Raw genomic sequence first — 15,940 nt, 5'->3', positions numbered from 1 at the left:
AATTAAATTTAGTTCCTTTTTGGGCAAGCATAAAAGCCACACCTTGAGTAATTAGATACAATTATAACTACCGATAATAGGTTGTGGGAGCCTGAAACATGAAATACAGCACTAATCCTCTATAATTATGTCTGCAAGTTACTCTTTTTGTTCATTGAGTATGAGGCTCCTTTGCTAACCTATTTATTGATTTTGATTGAGTGTTTCTGAAAACTGTCATAATGCAAAAATACAATAACTGTGTTTTCCCTCCTTGTGCTTGCCATTATTCCAGGACTGTCTGACACTTCTCTGGGACGAATTATATCTATAGTCTTCATCCTTAAAGTGAGTTAGTGAGGTTGTTTATTCGATATTCATTAAGACCCAAAAACAAAACAACTTCTTGGGTGAAGGTTCTCAAACAGAAAACACTACATCAAACCCACCAGGGATTTGGGAATCAATGCCCATTGAAAATGGTGGAGTAGTAAAGAAATCCGTACAAACAACAAATGAAACTGTTAAGGACACAATTGAGTGTGGATTGTTTAAAGAGACAATGGGAGGTAAATCAAAAAATCAACAACCTGTGTACATTAATACAGCCAAATTACCTGGAAAGATACAGCGTAAAGGAACAACACACCCTCAACCCGTGTCGGGCACAACACTAATCTCAGCCCACATTAGAAACACATGTAAAACCATTTTTTCAACCACAATACAACTAAGAGGGGAGATACGACACACTAAACAGGTGGAATTTATTAAGGCTCCTTTAACACATACCTTCATTGTCTCACATAAAAAGCGAAGATATAGTTAGTGTTCAATTTGAACCAAAAGACAAAGACATCTTTAAAGAAGATTCTATAGTGACCTGGACAAACCATCACATGTCTGGAGCAGTGCTTAGAGAAAATGATATTTTTAAAAAGGGGGGTATTGCTGTAACCACATCAGAACAAGAAAAGTATTCATTAATCCTGCTGGAGCCGGCAAACACATCAAACCACACAAAGAAAGTTGAAGAGCACTCACAAGGGACATTGGGAGGCACATCAAAAATACATCTACATCAAAACTATAAGAAACTTGCCATATCAATAAGGAGACAGGAGGACATGACCATAAGTAGGACAGTAAAAGAAGATGGACTACAGAAAACTCGAAGGAATGGTCAATTCAGTAGGATAAGCAGAGAGTTACAACGTAGCACTCTTTATTCTTGATGACCAAGTGGTCATTGTCGATATTTCATGGAATCAACAAGTGTTGTCTACCGCAAACCCTGTAGTACCTGAACAGTCAAGTACATCCTGCCTTAACCAAAAATCATTTTCCAATCTTAAAATCATTTCTTGGAACGTGGCAGGCATACACAAAGCTCTTAAACATGTAACAGCAACAAATATATTGCAGGAAGGAGACATCATATGCCTTCAAGAGACCTGGGCCACAGACCATGTACACTTTGAAGGCTATGCCGCCCGGTTTTCATAAACTAGCAACTAAACATAATCGGTATGGCAGACCATCAGGTGGAATCCTGATTTACGTAAAACATCTAAAACAGTTGACAGTAAAGAAGGTAAAAACGGAGTCAGACATGTTACAGGCACTCCTAATCGAGGGACAAGGGGACAGAGATGATAGTTCCTCCATCCTAGTTATAAACGTATATTTAAATGCACATGGTCCGTTAATATTGGAAGCTACAAAAAACATTATAACTTCAATACAGGAAATCTTACACACTCATTTGCTACCAGCTAAAGTGATTGAAGGAGACTTCAATCTGCACCATCTGGGAAATATGAGTGACAGGTCGTGTCCAACTAGCTCTGAAAGAACTTTTAATTCCTTCTTGAAAAATTATGATCTAAAGTTCGCCAATGAAACTTGGAAAAGTTTGGATCCCAAACACTCCGGAATTGCCACATTTAAGAACTGTTCCACAATTGACTACATCTTTCTATACAACTTCCTTACTCAGAAAATTGTTAACTTTGAAGTAAAATCACATGAAACCAGTGACCACACATTGCTGCAGGTTGAACTAAATATTAGTATCACACAGAGGGAACAAGCGGCTATAGTATCCCATTCAGCAGGGATTGAGGAGCACACATTAGTTAGAAGGTTAAAATGGAACAAGCACCAGGCCACCTCATTTAATGCGTGGAAAGAAAAACAAGAGTGTAAAGGTAAGCATCCTGGAAATCAACCTAGTGTGGATAACTGAATGAGGTGGAAAACGACACTTATCAACAACAACTAAGTAAGCCCACACGGAAAGAAGACGTACACCTCATAACTTAGACATAACAACAATAAATTAAGTACAATAATACGTAACCTTAAGAGGGCTAAAGGAGCGCATAGGATTGCAGGAACCCAACAAACAAGGGAAAAGTGTAACGATCTATCCAAAAACCACAGACATCTGCTATGGTCTCTTAAACAAAATAACATAGAGAAAGACTGGACAACAATACACGAGCTCTCAAAACCTCACAAACAACATCAGCATTGGCAATTTATAGCCAGCCTGGAGAAAGTAAAGTAGATAGGCACAACTCCGTACATGCAGATGCATGGCTGAGACACGTTTCTAAAATCTATATTGAAAAGGAAGGCTGTATTGACCTTGAAAGTACCGGATTCGTCCCATGGCGAGCTCAAACACAGACAAGGAGCTCTCAATGGAATTTATGGGCAAAGAACAGGATTGCACCGCCATTTAAAAAAATAAGAAAAAAGATAAGAAAAGACGGGGCATATTGCGGATTACAAGCAAAGGTGCCCGATTTGTCGAGGGTCATTTTTACATCCAATTTTCAAGAGAGGAGATAATACAGAGCCAAAAAATGATAGATTAATTGCCCTTTCGGACATTGAAGGAAAAGCCTACACAAGCACCTAATTGAATGATTTAAATAGATGGATCAAAGAGAACTAAATCCTTCCCCCTATCAAACCGGATTTCGTAAAGGCTGCTCCACAATTGACAACATCGGGACCATGTCGTATCTAAGCCAGCAAGCAAACTGTAAAAACAATAAACCAGTTTTTGCATGCCCGTAGACTACTCAGCTGCCGTTGATGGTGTGCCTCGATACAAGCACTGGGCTAAACTGCGCAACAGGTCTTCTCAACGCCATTATCTCATTGTACAGTAACACCTGGATCAAAGTAAAGCTAGTAGACAACACCACAATGAAGAAGTGCTTGACAAACCGTGGATTAAAACAGGGATGTGTACTTGCCCCTACATTGTTTAACTTATATACCGCTGATCTGGGGAAGAAGCTTCATAATGCCAGTCTTGTAACCCCCAAATTCGGAACTAAAAACCGTCAAATATTACAATACGTAGATGATTTAGTGGTAATGGACCACACGAAAATAGGGCTACAAAGGTGCCTAGATTCCCTCAACTATTACAATGAAAGAAATGAACTAATAATAAATGCTCAAACGACCAAAGTAGTAATTTTTGGTCATTTTCCAAAAAAAGCATTATTGAAATGACATGTGGGCAAAGAGATCATCTCGGTTGTGAAATTCTACAATTGCCTTGGGTGCTGGCTAAGTGAAACGGGTAAAGCAATGCTACATCTGCATAAATGGAAGGCCAAAGCACAGTTAACAACCTATGCCCTGTTCAAACTACATGAGCTAATGCAAAGTCCAACGACAGCTCCCATCAGAAAGTAATACAAGTCAAAATCAGGGCAACAGCAGTGTATGCACAGCAGGCATTCCCGGGTAAAATGGAATTAATCTTAGACAAAGCCCAATGCCAGGCCTATAAACGCATTTTTTAAATTGCCAAAATACATTCGCAACAGCCTAATTCGCTTGGAATTTGGACTGAGGCAACAAAACAAAGAATGTTTGGGAATGCATGCGAAATATTACTATCAAGTATTTACAGCACCAGCCGGAAGCTTAAAGAGCATGCTGAAACCGATATACGGAGGGTCAACTAACCCTTGGCAATGGTATATGGAGGAAGCAATGGAAAAGTTGGGTTTAGCAATTCAAAACTGGGATCAAGGAGTGATAAACTATCTTGCCATTAAAAACTCAATTAATAAACAATGCCACCAACTGTCACATAAAAATGACCTAGCAGACTATGTAAGAGGAGGAGGTCAACCTGGGCTGATAACATCATATGCAGGGCATAAACCCCAGCCTACCTTAGCCAAGCACTGGGAAGGAAAGCACTAAAAAACATTTTATGGGCCAGATTAGTGCCCATCCCAATTAAGGAATTAAAGCCAGGGTGGAAGTCTCTTGAACTCAAAATCAGATGTAGAATTTGCAACTTTAACCCGTTCCGGGGGCCGTCCTACGTCACAGTGGGCATGTGCAGAGGATGGCCGAGGGCCGTCTGAACCACGCCCACCCTTTATTTCGCCCGCACCGCAGCGGAATTTACGCCGTGGTTAAAGCTGAATCTCTCCTACACTTGATTTGTTGTTGTCCTAGCATCCTACAGCCCCGTCAGAATCTTTTAAAACAAATATGGCTGCATAACGGGGTCTGGACAGTGAAAGAAGCAGCTTTGGTTCTTATTTCTGCACCTTACCGTCAGACTTGGCTAGATTTGGGAGATACATGGCCGAGCTGCGTCTTAGGCTTATTGACGAAGAGGGGTCAGGCAATATAAAAGGTCATCTTGCCTTTTAAACAATCAGTCTCCAGCAATTAGTTTGTGATGACGCCTTTATAAATGCCAACCTTAGTAGATATATCAAATTTGCCATAAGGTTGAACTGGTACTCTCTCACCTTTTAATGTAATATAACATATTTTCTTCTATTTGGTTAAGATAATGCCATACATGAACTCATGTGGTATGAATGTTTTTAAACAATTGTGAGCCTAATTTTTTTTAAATGTATGTAAGTCATATTGCAAATGGTTTTAAGTAACTGTGCAATAAAAATAATATCCATTCATTTCTAGTGAGGTTGTTTCTTTGTCTACCTGTCAAATAAGTAGATTACAACCTAGTTCTCTAATGAGGGCCTCATTACACGTGCCCTAGAATTTGCAAAGGGGCCATTAACACTTTTATAAGCATCAAATGTACAAATACATACATGACTAACTATATAACAAAAGTAAATACTTACTTATTTTAAACCCTTGAGTGCTGGTAGGTTTAGATAAAAAAAATGTAAATGCATGCAACAATAACCTTCTTGAGTAAAGAACATATCATCAAAGCATATTCATTGGATTTTGCTGCAGTTGTATCCATATGTTAAAAGGAAACATCAGATAGGATTAGATCTATAGACATTACCATACAGTCTGTTGATAAATAAAACACAAACATCACATAGATACACTTGAATGTTTATATTTTGTATAAATATGTAGACATATGTATTTTTGAAACCACCAAAATGTGTACAGTTTAAATCACAAAAATAAAAGTAATCTTTCATACTTACTCTACATTCTTGGTCCATTCCGGTGGGTTACTCAAGGTCATAAACACACAATTGGTTAAAATAGTGAACATAATGACCAAGCTGAATAATGTAAGGTATTGTTAAGGAATATAGAGAATCATTGGTATAAGCATATAGTGCTCAGACTTGTTCTATAATATGCATTCAGTTTCCTCGCAGTCAACATTGAGGGGATATTAAATGTGCATATATTAGACATTTGCTAGAATAATTCAATCTAATAACAATTCCTAATTGACTGATCCCATATGTATTTAATCAGTTCATATCACATAATGCATACTGATGAAGGGAATGGGATCTGGTGTCTCAACAAAAAGGCTCTAATCCCAGTTTTTTCAATGCATGCAGGCAAGTCTTCAAACCCCGTACCTCATTCGCAAGCAACAAGACGACAGTCAAGCCTGAACATGCGTGTCTCTGCCAGCGTTGCAAGTTACCAGGCACTTAAAGAAAGTCCCTAGAAGACTTTGGAGCAACTGTGACCTGCACTCCATGACCACAGGAAAGCCTCAGAAGTGTTTGAAGCCCCGCCTGGTGCTGCGAGTGAGCTTGTCGCTTTGGGAATTTCCTAAGCCTCTCGGAGTTTCGTGTCTGCGGTGATGCATACTCCTTACATTTTTCAGATTTTCATATTTCCTGCACTTTGAGTCTCATGGTGGTAACACGCTTTCTAATTTGTAAATTGGTAGTGTGCCAGTTGTACTCATACATTGATACGCTCTCCTTCATTATCTATTTCAGTGATGTCATTGAGGGAGATCACAGATCTGAGCACATCCATGTTGATACGCTCACCATACATTTGCTATTTATATTTTCTTTACTTTGTGGCAAATGAGTGTGGCAAGCATGACAACTGACTCAATGTGATGTTCTATTTTCCGGTATAAAAACTTTGTCTTGTAAACCCATATACTGCTGATTACCTCTTCTGTGTTGGTTAGCACTGTATGTTTTATTTTGTTTTGGGGTGAGGACAGCAACATGCAGAATGTTCCTGTGCCTCTAGTTTTTCTATCAACTCCTGGAGCGCTGTCCATTCTGTGGCTAAAGTGGAAGATGGTTTTCAGCCACTCTGCTCGTGTATGAGGGACTTCTCTCAGTACTGAGCGGAAGATGTCACTCTTGTTGCATTGTCTGGGTTCGAAAGGGCAGCGTGTTTTCGAGCATCTTCCTGATCTTTTGAATCAAGATGCTGCAAACTTGAATGAGTATGAGATTGTCTCTAAAAATGTGACTTGCATTATCTTCCCAAGGTGAATACAGTCCTTGATAGGTACCACTTTGGTAGGAGGATACAACATCAACGGGAGACGGGGGAACAGTACATCACAGAGTTACACTAACTGCCATCTACATGTAATTTTGGGGTGTCTTTTGAGGAACAGTTGAGAGACCAACTTATGCTTGGGTGGGCGCTGGACAAGGCCAGGGAAAATGTGGCAGAAGGGCAACCCCTCTCTTCAGGAGGTTTTCATAACTGCCAAGACACATGAACATTCTAAGGTTTGTGTTGATGTAATACACAAGGAAGCTGTTGGTGACAGGAATGAGAAGGATAGCACTGTGAAAGTTGGCCCGGGAAAGTGTCTAAGAGTAAGATTTCCACGAGTGTCAAGTCTATTTCAAAACTGTTTCAAGGGAAGTGCTTTTAGTGTGGTAATACCGGACATATTGCTAATTACAAAGACTGTCCAGGTTCGAAAGTCACATGTAAAAGCTGTTGATGCAAAGGAACTTTGCCAAGTGCTGCAGATCACCAAATGACTCAAAGAAGGTGCGGGAAGTTGAGTTTGATGAGGTTAGTAAAGGGGATGTGGAAGAGATTAACATTCTTCAGGTGAAGGATTCTTCTTGAGATGGCACATTTGAAGTTATCTTGGTCAATGATGAACCAGTAAAAATGCTATTTTACTCTCGGCCAAGATCACATTCATTCCTAAAACCTTTTATGAGCAGCGCCTACTTGGAAAAGTGAAGTCAGATATCAAGCCGAAAGGTTATGCTGGGTAGGCCATTGACTTGTTGGGTTACTTCTGGGGTACAATTGAATTTTGTGAAAGGATAATTCCAGAAAAAGTGTATATTTCTGTGAAAGGAGATTCTCCTATTAGTTGGGTTCATCAACAGGACTTGTATGTGTACTTACACCCTAACAAGAATCCTTCTGTGGGTATCAAGGAAATGCCATCAGTCAGCACTGTGTCAAAGAGGGTTGAGATGTAGAAAAAGGAATTTCCTGAAGTTTTCATCAAAAGGTTGGCCTGCTTAAACGATTATTTTCACCTCATAAAGGTGAAATTGTGTGTACCACCCAAAGTAGCCAAAGTCAGGAGTATGTCGCTACTTGTGAAATAAAGTATGAGGTCTGAATTGAACAAAACTATTGATAGTAGTATTATACAGGAGGTGGAGGCTACTAATTGGTTGTTTCTGATTGTCATAACCTGCATAGCTAATGGGAAGGCGAGGCTCTGTGTGGACTTGAGGGAACTTAACAAAGCGTTGGTAGTTGACCACTATCCACTTTCAAACATATGCCATCCTTTGAGATCCCTTCATGGTGCAAAGCATTTCTCATCTTAAGACATGACCTCTGTCTACCATCAAATAAAGTTGCATGCCCAGTCTAAGGAACTAACTGCATTAGTCAAGCCTTTTGGTACTTTCAAGTTCCCGAGAATGCCCTTTGGTTTCATTTCAGCTGCCTCTGTATTTCAGAGAGCAATGGAGCGTATTCTTCAGGGAATTGAAAGAGACAAAATATATTAGGATGATGTCCTGATATTTGGTGTTGATGGTAAGGAACATGATGGCAGGCTGGGGAGAGTGTTGGCTAAGCTGTGTGATGTGGGCCAGACTTTGATAATAAAAAAGTGTAGGTTTGATGTCCAGGAGATTGAGTAGTTGGGTCATGCTGTTACAATGTCTTGAATCAAACCAAAGTGTGCCCTGGTGAATACCATTTGTTGCCTTCACGCACCACAGAATAAGGAAGAACTTGCGAAATTCCTGGGAATGGCCGAATACTACAGTGCGTTTATGCTTAATTTTGTGGAGAAAAGCAATTATATGATGGAATTTTAGAAGAAGTAATTAATGTGGTGTCAGTATTGTAAGGATACATTTGAAAGCATAAAACAGTGTCTGAATGCAGCCCCTAATCTAGGAAGTTTTGATCCAGGAGATCAGTCATGCACAGTGACAGATGCAAGATCCAAGGGCATGGGGAGGTCCTCATGCACGGGAAGGGTGGGAAAGAAAGGACTGTTTTTTATCTCCAGTGCATTGAGAGGGGCATAACTCAATTATTTAGTGATGGAGAAGAAGGCTCTTGCTGTCTTCGGGGCAATAAGCATGTTGAAAAGGTTCCTCTGGGGAATTAAGTTCAAAGTCATAACAGACCAGAAATCACTCCGGGAAGTCTTCAAGAAAAAAGGTATAAACTTTGTCTCTCGCAGGATATGCAAATGTGTCATAGCTTTCCAAGAATTTGAATTTGTTGTGTCATATTTGCTGGGTGCCAACAATATTTTGGCGGATTGCTTGTCAAGAATGGTTGCTGTGGAGAGTGGCGGTCCTGACGATGGAGATTAGTTTGGTGGTGAGTACTTAGATGAAGAAGTCAATGTGTGTCTGATCACTGAGGGTATTATTTCTAAGGAAGATTGGAGAGATGGTTTAAAGGACAATGGATTTTTGCAAAAGGCCATGACAATTGGTTTGGCTGGGTGGTGTGATAAAAAGGAGTGTGATGCAGAAGTGAAGGAGTTTTGGAATGTCAAAGATGAGTTGGCAGTTGTTGATGGTTTGCTCATGAGAGGCAGTAAAGTGATTCCCCCAGTTAAAGTACGGGAAAGGTTGCTTGATGGAGCTCATGCTAGTCACGTGAGCATCGCCCGGACTAAAGAAAGGGTCAGAGAAGGGTATCGGTGACATGCAATGGGTGCAGGCATTGAGAGGATGGTAAAGAACAGTGTTGCGTGCTCATGTAATGATAAGGTGTTGAAGTGCAGGACGCAACCCATGGTGTTGAAGGAGCAAGCAAGGGGTCCATCTGACATTGCTGTGTATATCATGGGTCCCATGAAGATTAGGTCTTATGATCGGTATGTGTTAGTGTGTGTAGACATGTTTTTGCTCTTGCCTGAGGTCAAGATTGTGGGTTCGGTGGAGTCTGACATTGTTATTGAAATTGTTTGGAAAACTTGTTTGGAAGAGATTGTTTCCCTATGTCGTTGCTCTCTGACAATGGTGTTCAATTCACTTTTGGTGTAGTAGAACAGTCTATGAGAGTAAGAGGGCTAAAACATAAGAAGACTGCACTATATCACCCAGAAAGTAATGGTGTGGTGGAGAGATTTATCAAGGAATTGAAAGAGACCATGCAGCAAGCTGTAGTGTGAGGGTTGAATTGGGAAGAGGCAATAAGAAAAAAGGTGTAGGAGTACCGCTTAACCCTGCATTCCTCTACAGGCGTATCCCCTTTTCACTTGCTCACAAGTAGAGTGGCCAACACAGTGATTGGTTAAAACACAGTATTTGCTTTTGCAAATGTAACCTTTTTATTTACAACATAGTGTGAACCACTTCTGAATAATTATGGGTCCTTGTTTCAAATAGCTAATGGCCTACTTCTCCATAATCCTGGGCCCTTTGCTTAAAACAGTATGACATGTGGGCCTAGTGGGAACACTGCAATAGTTGCAATGAGGTCCATACAACTCTACATCTCATCCTGACCTACATCAATTGCCAGTAGAGTGCTTTTGAAGTGGGTTTCATGTGGTTCCTTTGCTTCTAGTTGAGAGTCAGGCTTCTTGTCTGATTTTGTATTCATTTTAAATTGTCAATGAGTTTTTGAGTAAGCCCGTATATCCCACATTACTTAATCCAACCAGGCAATGGCCTTGTATGCTCTACTAAAATGCATTATTTAGAGTAAAGAGTTCAAATTGGGGAGGGGGGGGGGCGCGTGCCTTGATGCAGATGGAGTGAGCAGCACAGCTCGCAAGCTCCAGTCGGCCAGCCATCATCAAACACCATACTGACGCCTTGAACAGGACAGAAGCCCCTGCAGCACACCCTCGCAGCCATAAAGGGGGAGAGGTGCGTGCCAGAGACGGAGAAATCCCAGCCTAGCGACCTTGTGTGTCTCCCCCCGCCCCAACACAGGATCCGGAACTGAGCCCAGAGACTCCCAGAGGCCGAACCAGAGGAGCAGAGCAGAGGCGGACACGGACCTCCCAGGAACCCAACGTGGCAGGCCCATGTGCTGAGCCGGGTAGCCACAGACGAAAGCGAGTGGAACAGAGAAGGTGGCCCGACAACCACCAGAGAATGTTGTGCTGGCCCCCACGAGGTGAGCGGACTGCAGTGGCGTTATCGAGATTGGCAGGGGCAGCGGGTGTGGCTGGCAGCCAAGATGGAGGCAGAGAAGGCCCCCCCAGGGAAGAGACGAAGTGAGCGCGGACCTGGAGCTTTCGGGGGGCACCTGAAGGAGGGGGCAGCCGCACAGAGCCAGGAGAGGGCAGCAGAGGAGGGAAATCCAGACCAGTGAGTAGAGAGCCCTGAGCATTCTGACGACTAAGAGGTCCTGGGGGCCTCGGGAGAACAGGCCACAGTGGGGACCCAAGTAGCATGCCCAGAACCTCAGTGAAGGAGATTGGCAATGAGTGACCAGAGGCTCAACAGGGCCTCCGCAAGCAAGCGGTGAGCTGCGGCCTGGGCAGCGAGCCTGAAAGGAAAAGAAGAAGGCTAACTGTGCCAGAAGAGATAGGCCCAGTACAGACAAGTGGGCCCAGCAAGATTGCAGCCTGAGAGCCCCGATAACCTGCACAGTGCATAATGGCATACAGGGCCAGAACACAGTGGAATTCAGAGTCCCCTGTAGATATTGAGGTGGGTGGCCTCAGGCCCACAATGAGAATATACGACTCACCAGAGGGGGGGCAGGCGGAAAACAGCCGTAAACCGAGGAAGAGGTAGACGTGTCCAGTCTAAGTGCACGTGGGAGTATGCACCGGATCGAAGAGCGCCTGCCAGAAGGGAAGACCCTTTGAGGAAAGAGGGCAATCAGGAGCGCCCTATGAGCACACGCAGTACTAGAAGCGCTGCAGATCGAGAAGATATCATGGGGAAGATCCCCAAAAAGATGAACAGAGAGAAGGTCTCAACAGACAAATTCATGGAGGAGAGCGGGAGGGCCCAATCGCAGGCGGAACACTCCGGAGACCCCACGCTGCAAGACATTCTACACCTCCTCCAGTGAGCACTTGGAAACCAAAATCGACTCGCTGGGTCTAGATCTGGGCCTACTCAGGGAAGACCACAAAAAGTTGGTGGACCACGTTACGACAAATGAGGGCCAACTCTCTGAGACTCTGCCACACATAGTAATAATGAAACAGCGAGTAGCCGCCCTCGAGATGAAGATACGAACATTGGAATTTCGAGCCTAAGACACCAAAAATAGGTCACAAAGAAGAAACCTCAGAAACATAGGCCTGCCGGAGAAAACAGAAGGCCACAGCGTGATAGACTACCTGGAAAAATGGCTACGGGAGGAGGGAGCACCAGACGGCCTTCCAAACTTCTTTGCCCTAGAGAGTGCGCACCGAGTCCCAGCAAATCCACCTATACCAGGAGTGCCGCCGCAAGTCGTGATAGCGCAGTTCCTCCATTATAAGGACAGCGATCACATACTTGCCCAGGAGCGCCTCAAGGGAGACATAGAGGTGGAAAACAAAAGGTGTGAATCTTCCCAGATTTTTCCCGGGAGGTACAAAGGCGAAGAGGTTCCTATCAGGATGTGAAGCAGAGGCTGCGGCAACTGAAGTACAAATATGTGACGCAATATCCGGTCACACTACAAGTAACCACAGAGAAGGGCACGGAGTTCTTCAGGACCTCGCAGTAGGTATCAGACTGGCTGGAGAAGCACAAAGGGATGGCACCACTATGGGATCCGGAGAAGAGAAGAAGAGGAGAGAACCGCTCTAGGGGTCGGCAGACCTTGAGGGAGACTCTAGCCCCTATGCAAGAAGAGACAAGGCTTGGGGGCCAAAACGCAATGCAAGTAGTGGCGCTGATCAGCAGCAAAGGGAGAGGCCACATACCCCCTGAGGGCAGCGAGACTACAGGGGACTCCGGCTCAGAGAATGGGTCCAGCAACAACGAGGAACAGAGCATGGTAATCTCAGACGTAACTCCGCAGACGGAGGATGACATTGCTTAGACGAAGAGAGCAGAGATCCTCTATGAGCAGTTCTGGAGTAACACTGGAGGCACCTGACCCATAAATGAGGTACAGGGATTGATGGGGGCAGTAGGGGTTCCTTTTGGACCAGGAACTGAAAGGCGGTTGCAGAGATTAGGAGAGCAGCGGACAAGCAGCCTTCCCACCTTGCAATTGACTGATCGAACTGCAATCAGTCACTTGCGAACATATAACCTTAGTTTAGATGGGGTTGTTTTCCTGCTTATATTGGGAAGTTGGAGTTGGGGGAAATGCTTAATGTTGATATGGAGGGACACCTTGAGTTGCAACATGCAGAGAACCACAAGGGATCGAGTGGGGAGAGTAGGTTGGTGACAGCGCATAAGGAGGGAGGCGGGGCGGGAATAGTAACATCTCCATATGGCTGATAAACAAAATTGGAATATTAGAGGTATGCAAACAATGACGAAACACCACAAAGTCCTCTCATACATACAATGGCGGGGAGCCCAGATAGCCCTGTTGCAATAGACGCACTTAACACTGAAAGAGGTACAAACCATGCAGAGAGTGCGGAGGGGCCAGCCCTTTTACACTACCTATTCGGCATATGCACAGGGGTGCTAATATGGATCCAAGCGGGGGTTCCATTCCAACTGACGGACTCAATAGTAGATCCGGAGGGCCGGTACGTGGCCATAAAGGGACGACAAGAGGGCCGGGAGATAAGTATAGTTAGCATTTATGCCCCAAAGCAGAGCAGCCAGCCTTCTTCGCGAGACTGAGTCACTGCTTGACGCAAAACTTGACGGGTACTACCTTGATGGGGGGCAACTTTAATAGTGTGGACAACACGCTCCTAGAGAGATATCACCCTCACTGAGAAATTCCCAAGCAGCGGGCACCTCACATGCATTCACCGACAGAGATAGAGCTGGAGACTGATAGAAGTCTGGGGGACCTTACACTCCCAAGACTACTCCTACTTCTCTGTGGTTCATGAGGTACATGTGCAACTAGACGCCTTCCTATGCTCAGCAGGCATGCAGCGCCATGTCATTGCTGCAGAATATCTTGCGCGAACGATATCGGACCACAACCCACTGGTTCTATCCCTCAGATGGATACACCCTGTGTCAGCGTTCCTCAATTGGAGACTCCACCCGGACACCCTGTAAGACCAGGTCTTCCAGGAAGAGATTAGGGGGGAAATAGCACACTACTTTGAGGCTGATGCGAGGCCAGCTTCGCAGAAAGTAGAGTGAGACGCCGCTAAAGTGGTCCTGCTGGGTCAATGCATTATGCATACCATGGGGTCAGGGGTGTCCTCTTGGGAGAAGTTGAGGGAGCAGAGACAACCCTTAGGGGGCTGGAATGCAGAAGGCCAGAGCACCCAGAGCTTCAGTAGGCACTCTTAAAGGCCAAGGAGGAGGTGGCAAGGCTGACAGAGAGGCTTAGATGCTTTGACTACAAGAAATACCTAGAGCGCACCCTCAGCAAGCAAGACAAATCGGGATCACTCCTGGCATGGCTGACAGTGGCAAACCCGGTGAGCAGGGGCCTGCGGCTGGTGGAAATAGAGGATGAGGAAGGGGTCAGGCACTATAAGCAGGCTGAGATTGATGAAGGGTTCGCCCTCTATTACGCAAAATTATACAGAAGGTCGCGGGAAGGCAAATACGCAAATGCAAGGGATTACCTTACAGGCCTGTGGATGACAAGGCAGAACCCTTAAAGATGAAAGAGCTGGGAGCGGACATTGCACAGCAGGAGGTATGAGCTGCCATCAAGGGTATGGCAAGGAACAAGACTCCGGGCACAGACAGCCTACTGGTCGAGTTCTATGCAACTTATGTGGAAAAGCTATCCCCGACTGGTCACAATCTACCAGGAGAACCAGGGAGCGGGCATATTGCCGGAGAGTTCTAGGGACCCCTTATGGTCCCAGTGCCTAAGCCTGTGAATGAACCGCACAACTATACAGCCTACAGGCTCTTATTCATGCTGAACAATCTAGCAAGATCCTGGTGATGTGCCTTCTCGCCCACATGCCAGAACTGGTCCATGTAGACCAGGCAGGGTTTATCCCTGGGTGGAACACGGCCAAGAATGTTAATCGACTGCTAGCTGTCATGGGCTCCAACGCGTATGACAAGCATGAGGCAGCGGTGTACACAGTGGACGTCGAGAAGGCCTTTGACAGCCTTGAGTGGCCCTATCTCTATGACACTGCGGGTGAACTGAGATAGGCGCGGGGTATGCTGGCCCAGTTCAGGGCAATATCTGGCCTCAAAGTTAATTGGCAGAAATCCAGCCTATACCCTATGATGTCCAACGACCCGCCACTGCCTGATCTAGAGCACCTGAAATAAGAGCCTTACTACCTGCAATATCTTGGAGTCAAAATATACCACAACTCGGCAGAGTTGCTAGAGGGCAAAGTGGGTAGAGCGATAAGATCAGTAAAGACTGCTGTGGAATTCAGTGGAACCCTGCTGCTGTCAGTAGCTGGGTGGGTAGCAATCTTGAAGATGATAGCACTCCCACGCATACTAAATTACTTCCAGTCTCTCCCGGTGTGGATACCGAGAGCAACATATAAAGATCTTGACTCAATGATCACGTCATTTCTCTGGGGAGCGGGGCGAAGGAGGGTAGCGTTGACCTCTTAACAGTGCCCTACTGCAGAGGGTGGCCTAGCAGTCCTTGACTTTGAGGGCTATTATATAGCCGCCCAGTCCATGCCAGATGGCACAACCCTAGTGAATATCCTACTACAGGTTCGACGGAACGTGTCAGAAGACACAATGGAAATCAGGGTGGTGATATGCTGCTGGGCTAGATACCTGCGATGGGTAGTTGCCAAGAACCCCTACTCCGCAGACATACCCATAACAATTCTGCATTGCCTGCCACAGGAAGAACATTGGGCGGGGTTAGAGGACTGGGAATAGGCAGGACTGACAGTGGTGGGGGACTTGAATCAAGATTCTACACTGCCCCTTTCGAAGAACTGCAAGCGGCATATGACTTGCCGGGCGGTCACTTCCTGAAGCATGGGCCCCTCACCGGAAGGATTGAAAAACACTGGGGCGAGGGAGGCATGGACCCGTGGGCGATAGCAGGATGTAGGTATGTGGCGTTATCAGCAGGGCAGATCAAGATAGTCTCTTGCTACTACAAGACAATGAGGCAAGACATGCAAAGGCCACTAGAGCCCCTGTGATTACAGTAGGAAGAA

The 15,940-nt window shown here is 44.7% G+C and overlaps 1 protein-coding gene across 1 annotated transcript in view; it reads right to left on the bottom strand.

Annotated features, from left to right (window-relative positions):
• LOC147731529 (sodium channel protein type 2 subunit alpha-like) overlaps positions 1-15,940 on the bottom strand; it is an 860,436-nt gene that overhangs the window by 633,625 nt on the left and 210,871 nt on the right. The window contains exon 4 of the mRNA XM_086956593.1: positions 5,457-5,546. Coding sequence (XP_086812719.1) covers positions 5,457-5,546 — 90 coding nt within the window. The remainder of the gene's footprint in view (positions 1-5,456; positions 5,547-15,940) is intronic.

The sequence above is a fragment of the Lissotriton vulgaris genome, chromosome 2_1 (genome assembly GCF_964263255.1).
Source record: "Lissotriton vulgaris chromosome 2_1, aLisVul1.2, whole genome shotgun sequence".
NCBI classification, from domain to species: domain Eukaryota; kingdom Metazoa; phylum Chordata; class Amphibia; order Caudata; family Salamandridae; genus Lissotriton; species Lissotriton vulgaris.
This window is presented reverse-complemented; position numbering and strand designations above follow the sequence as displayed.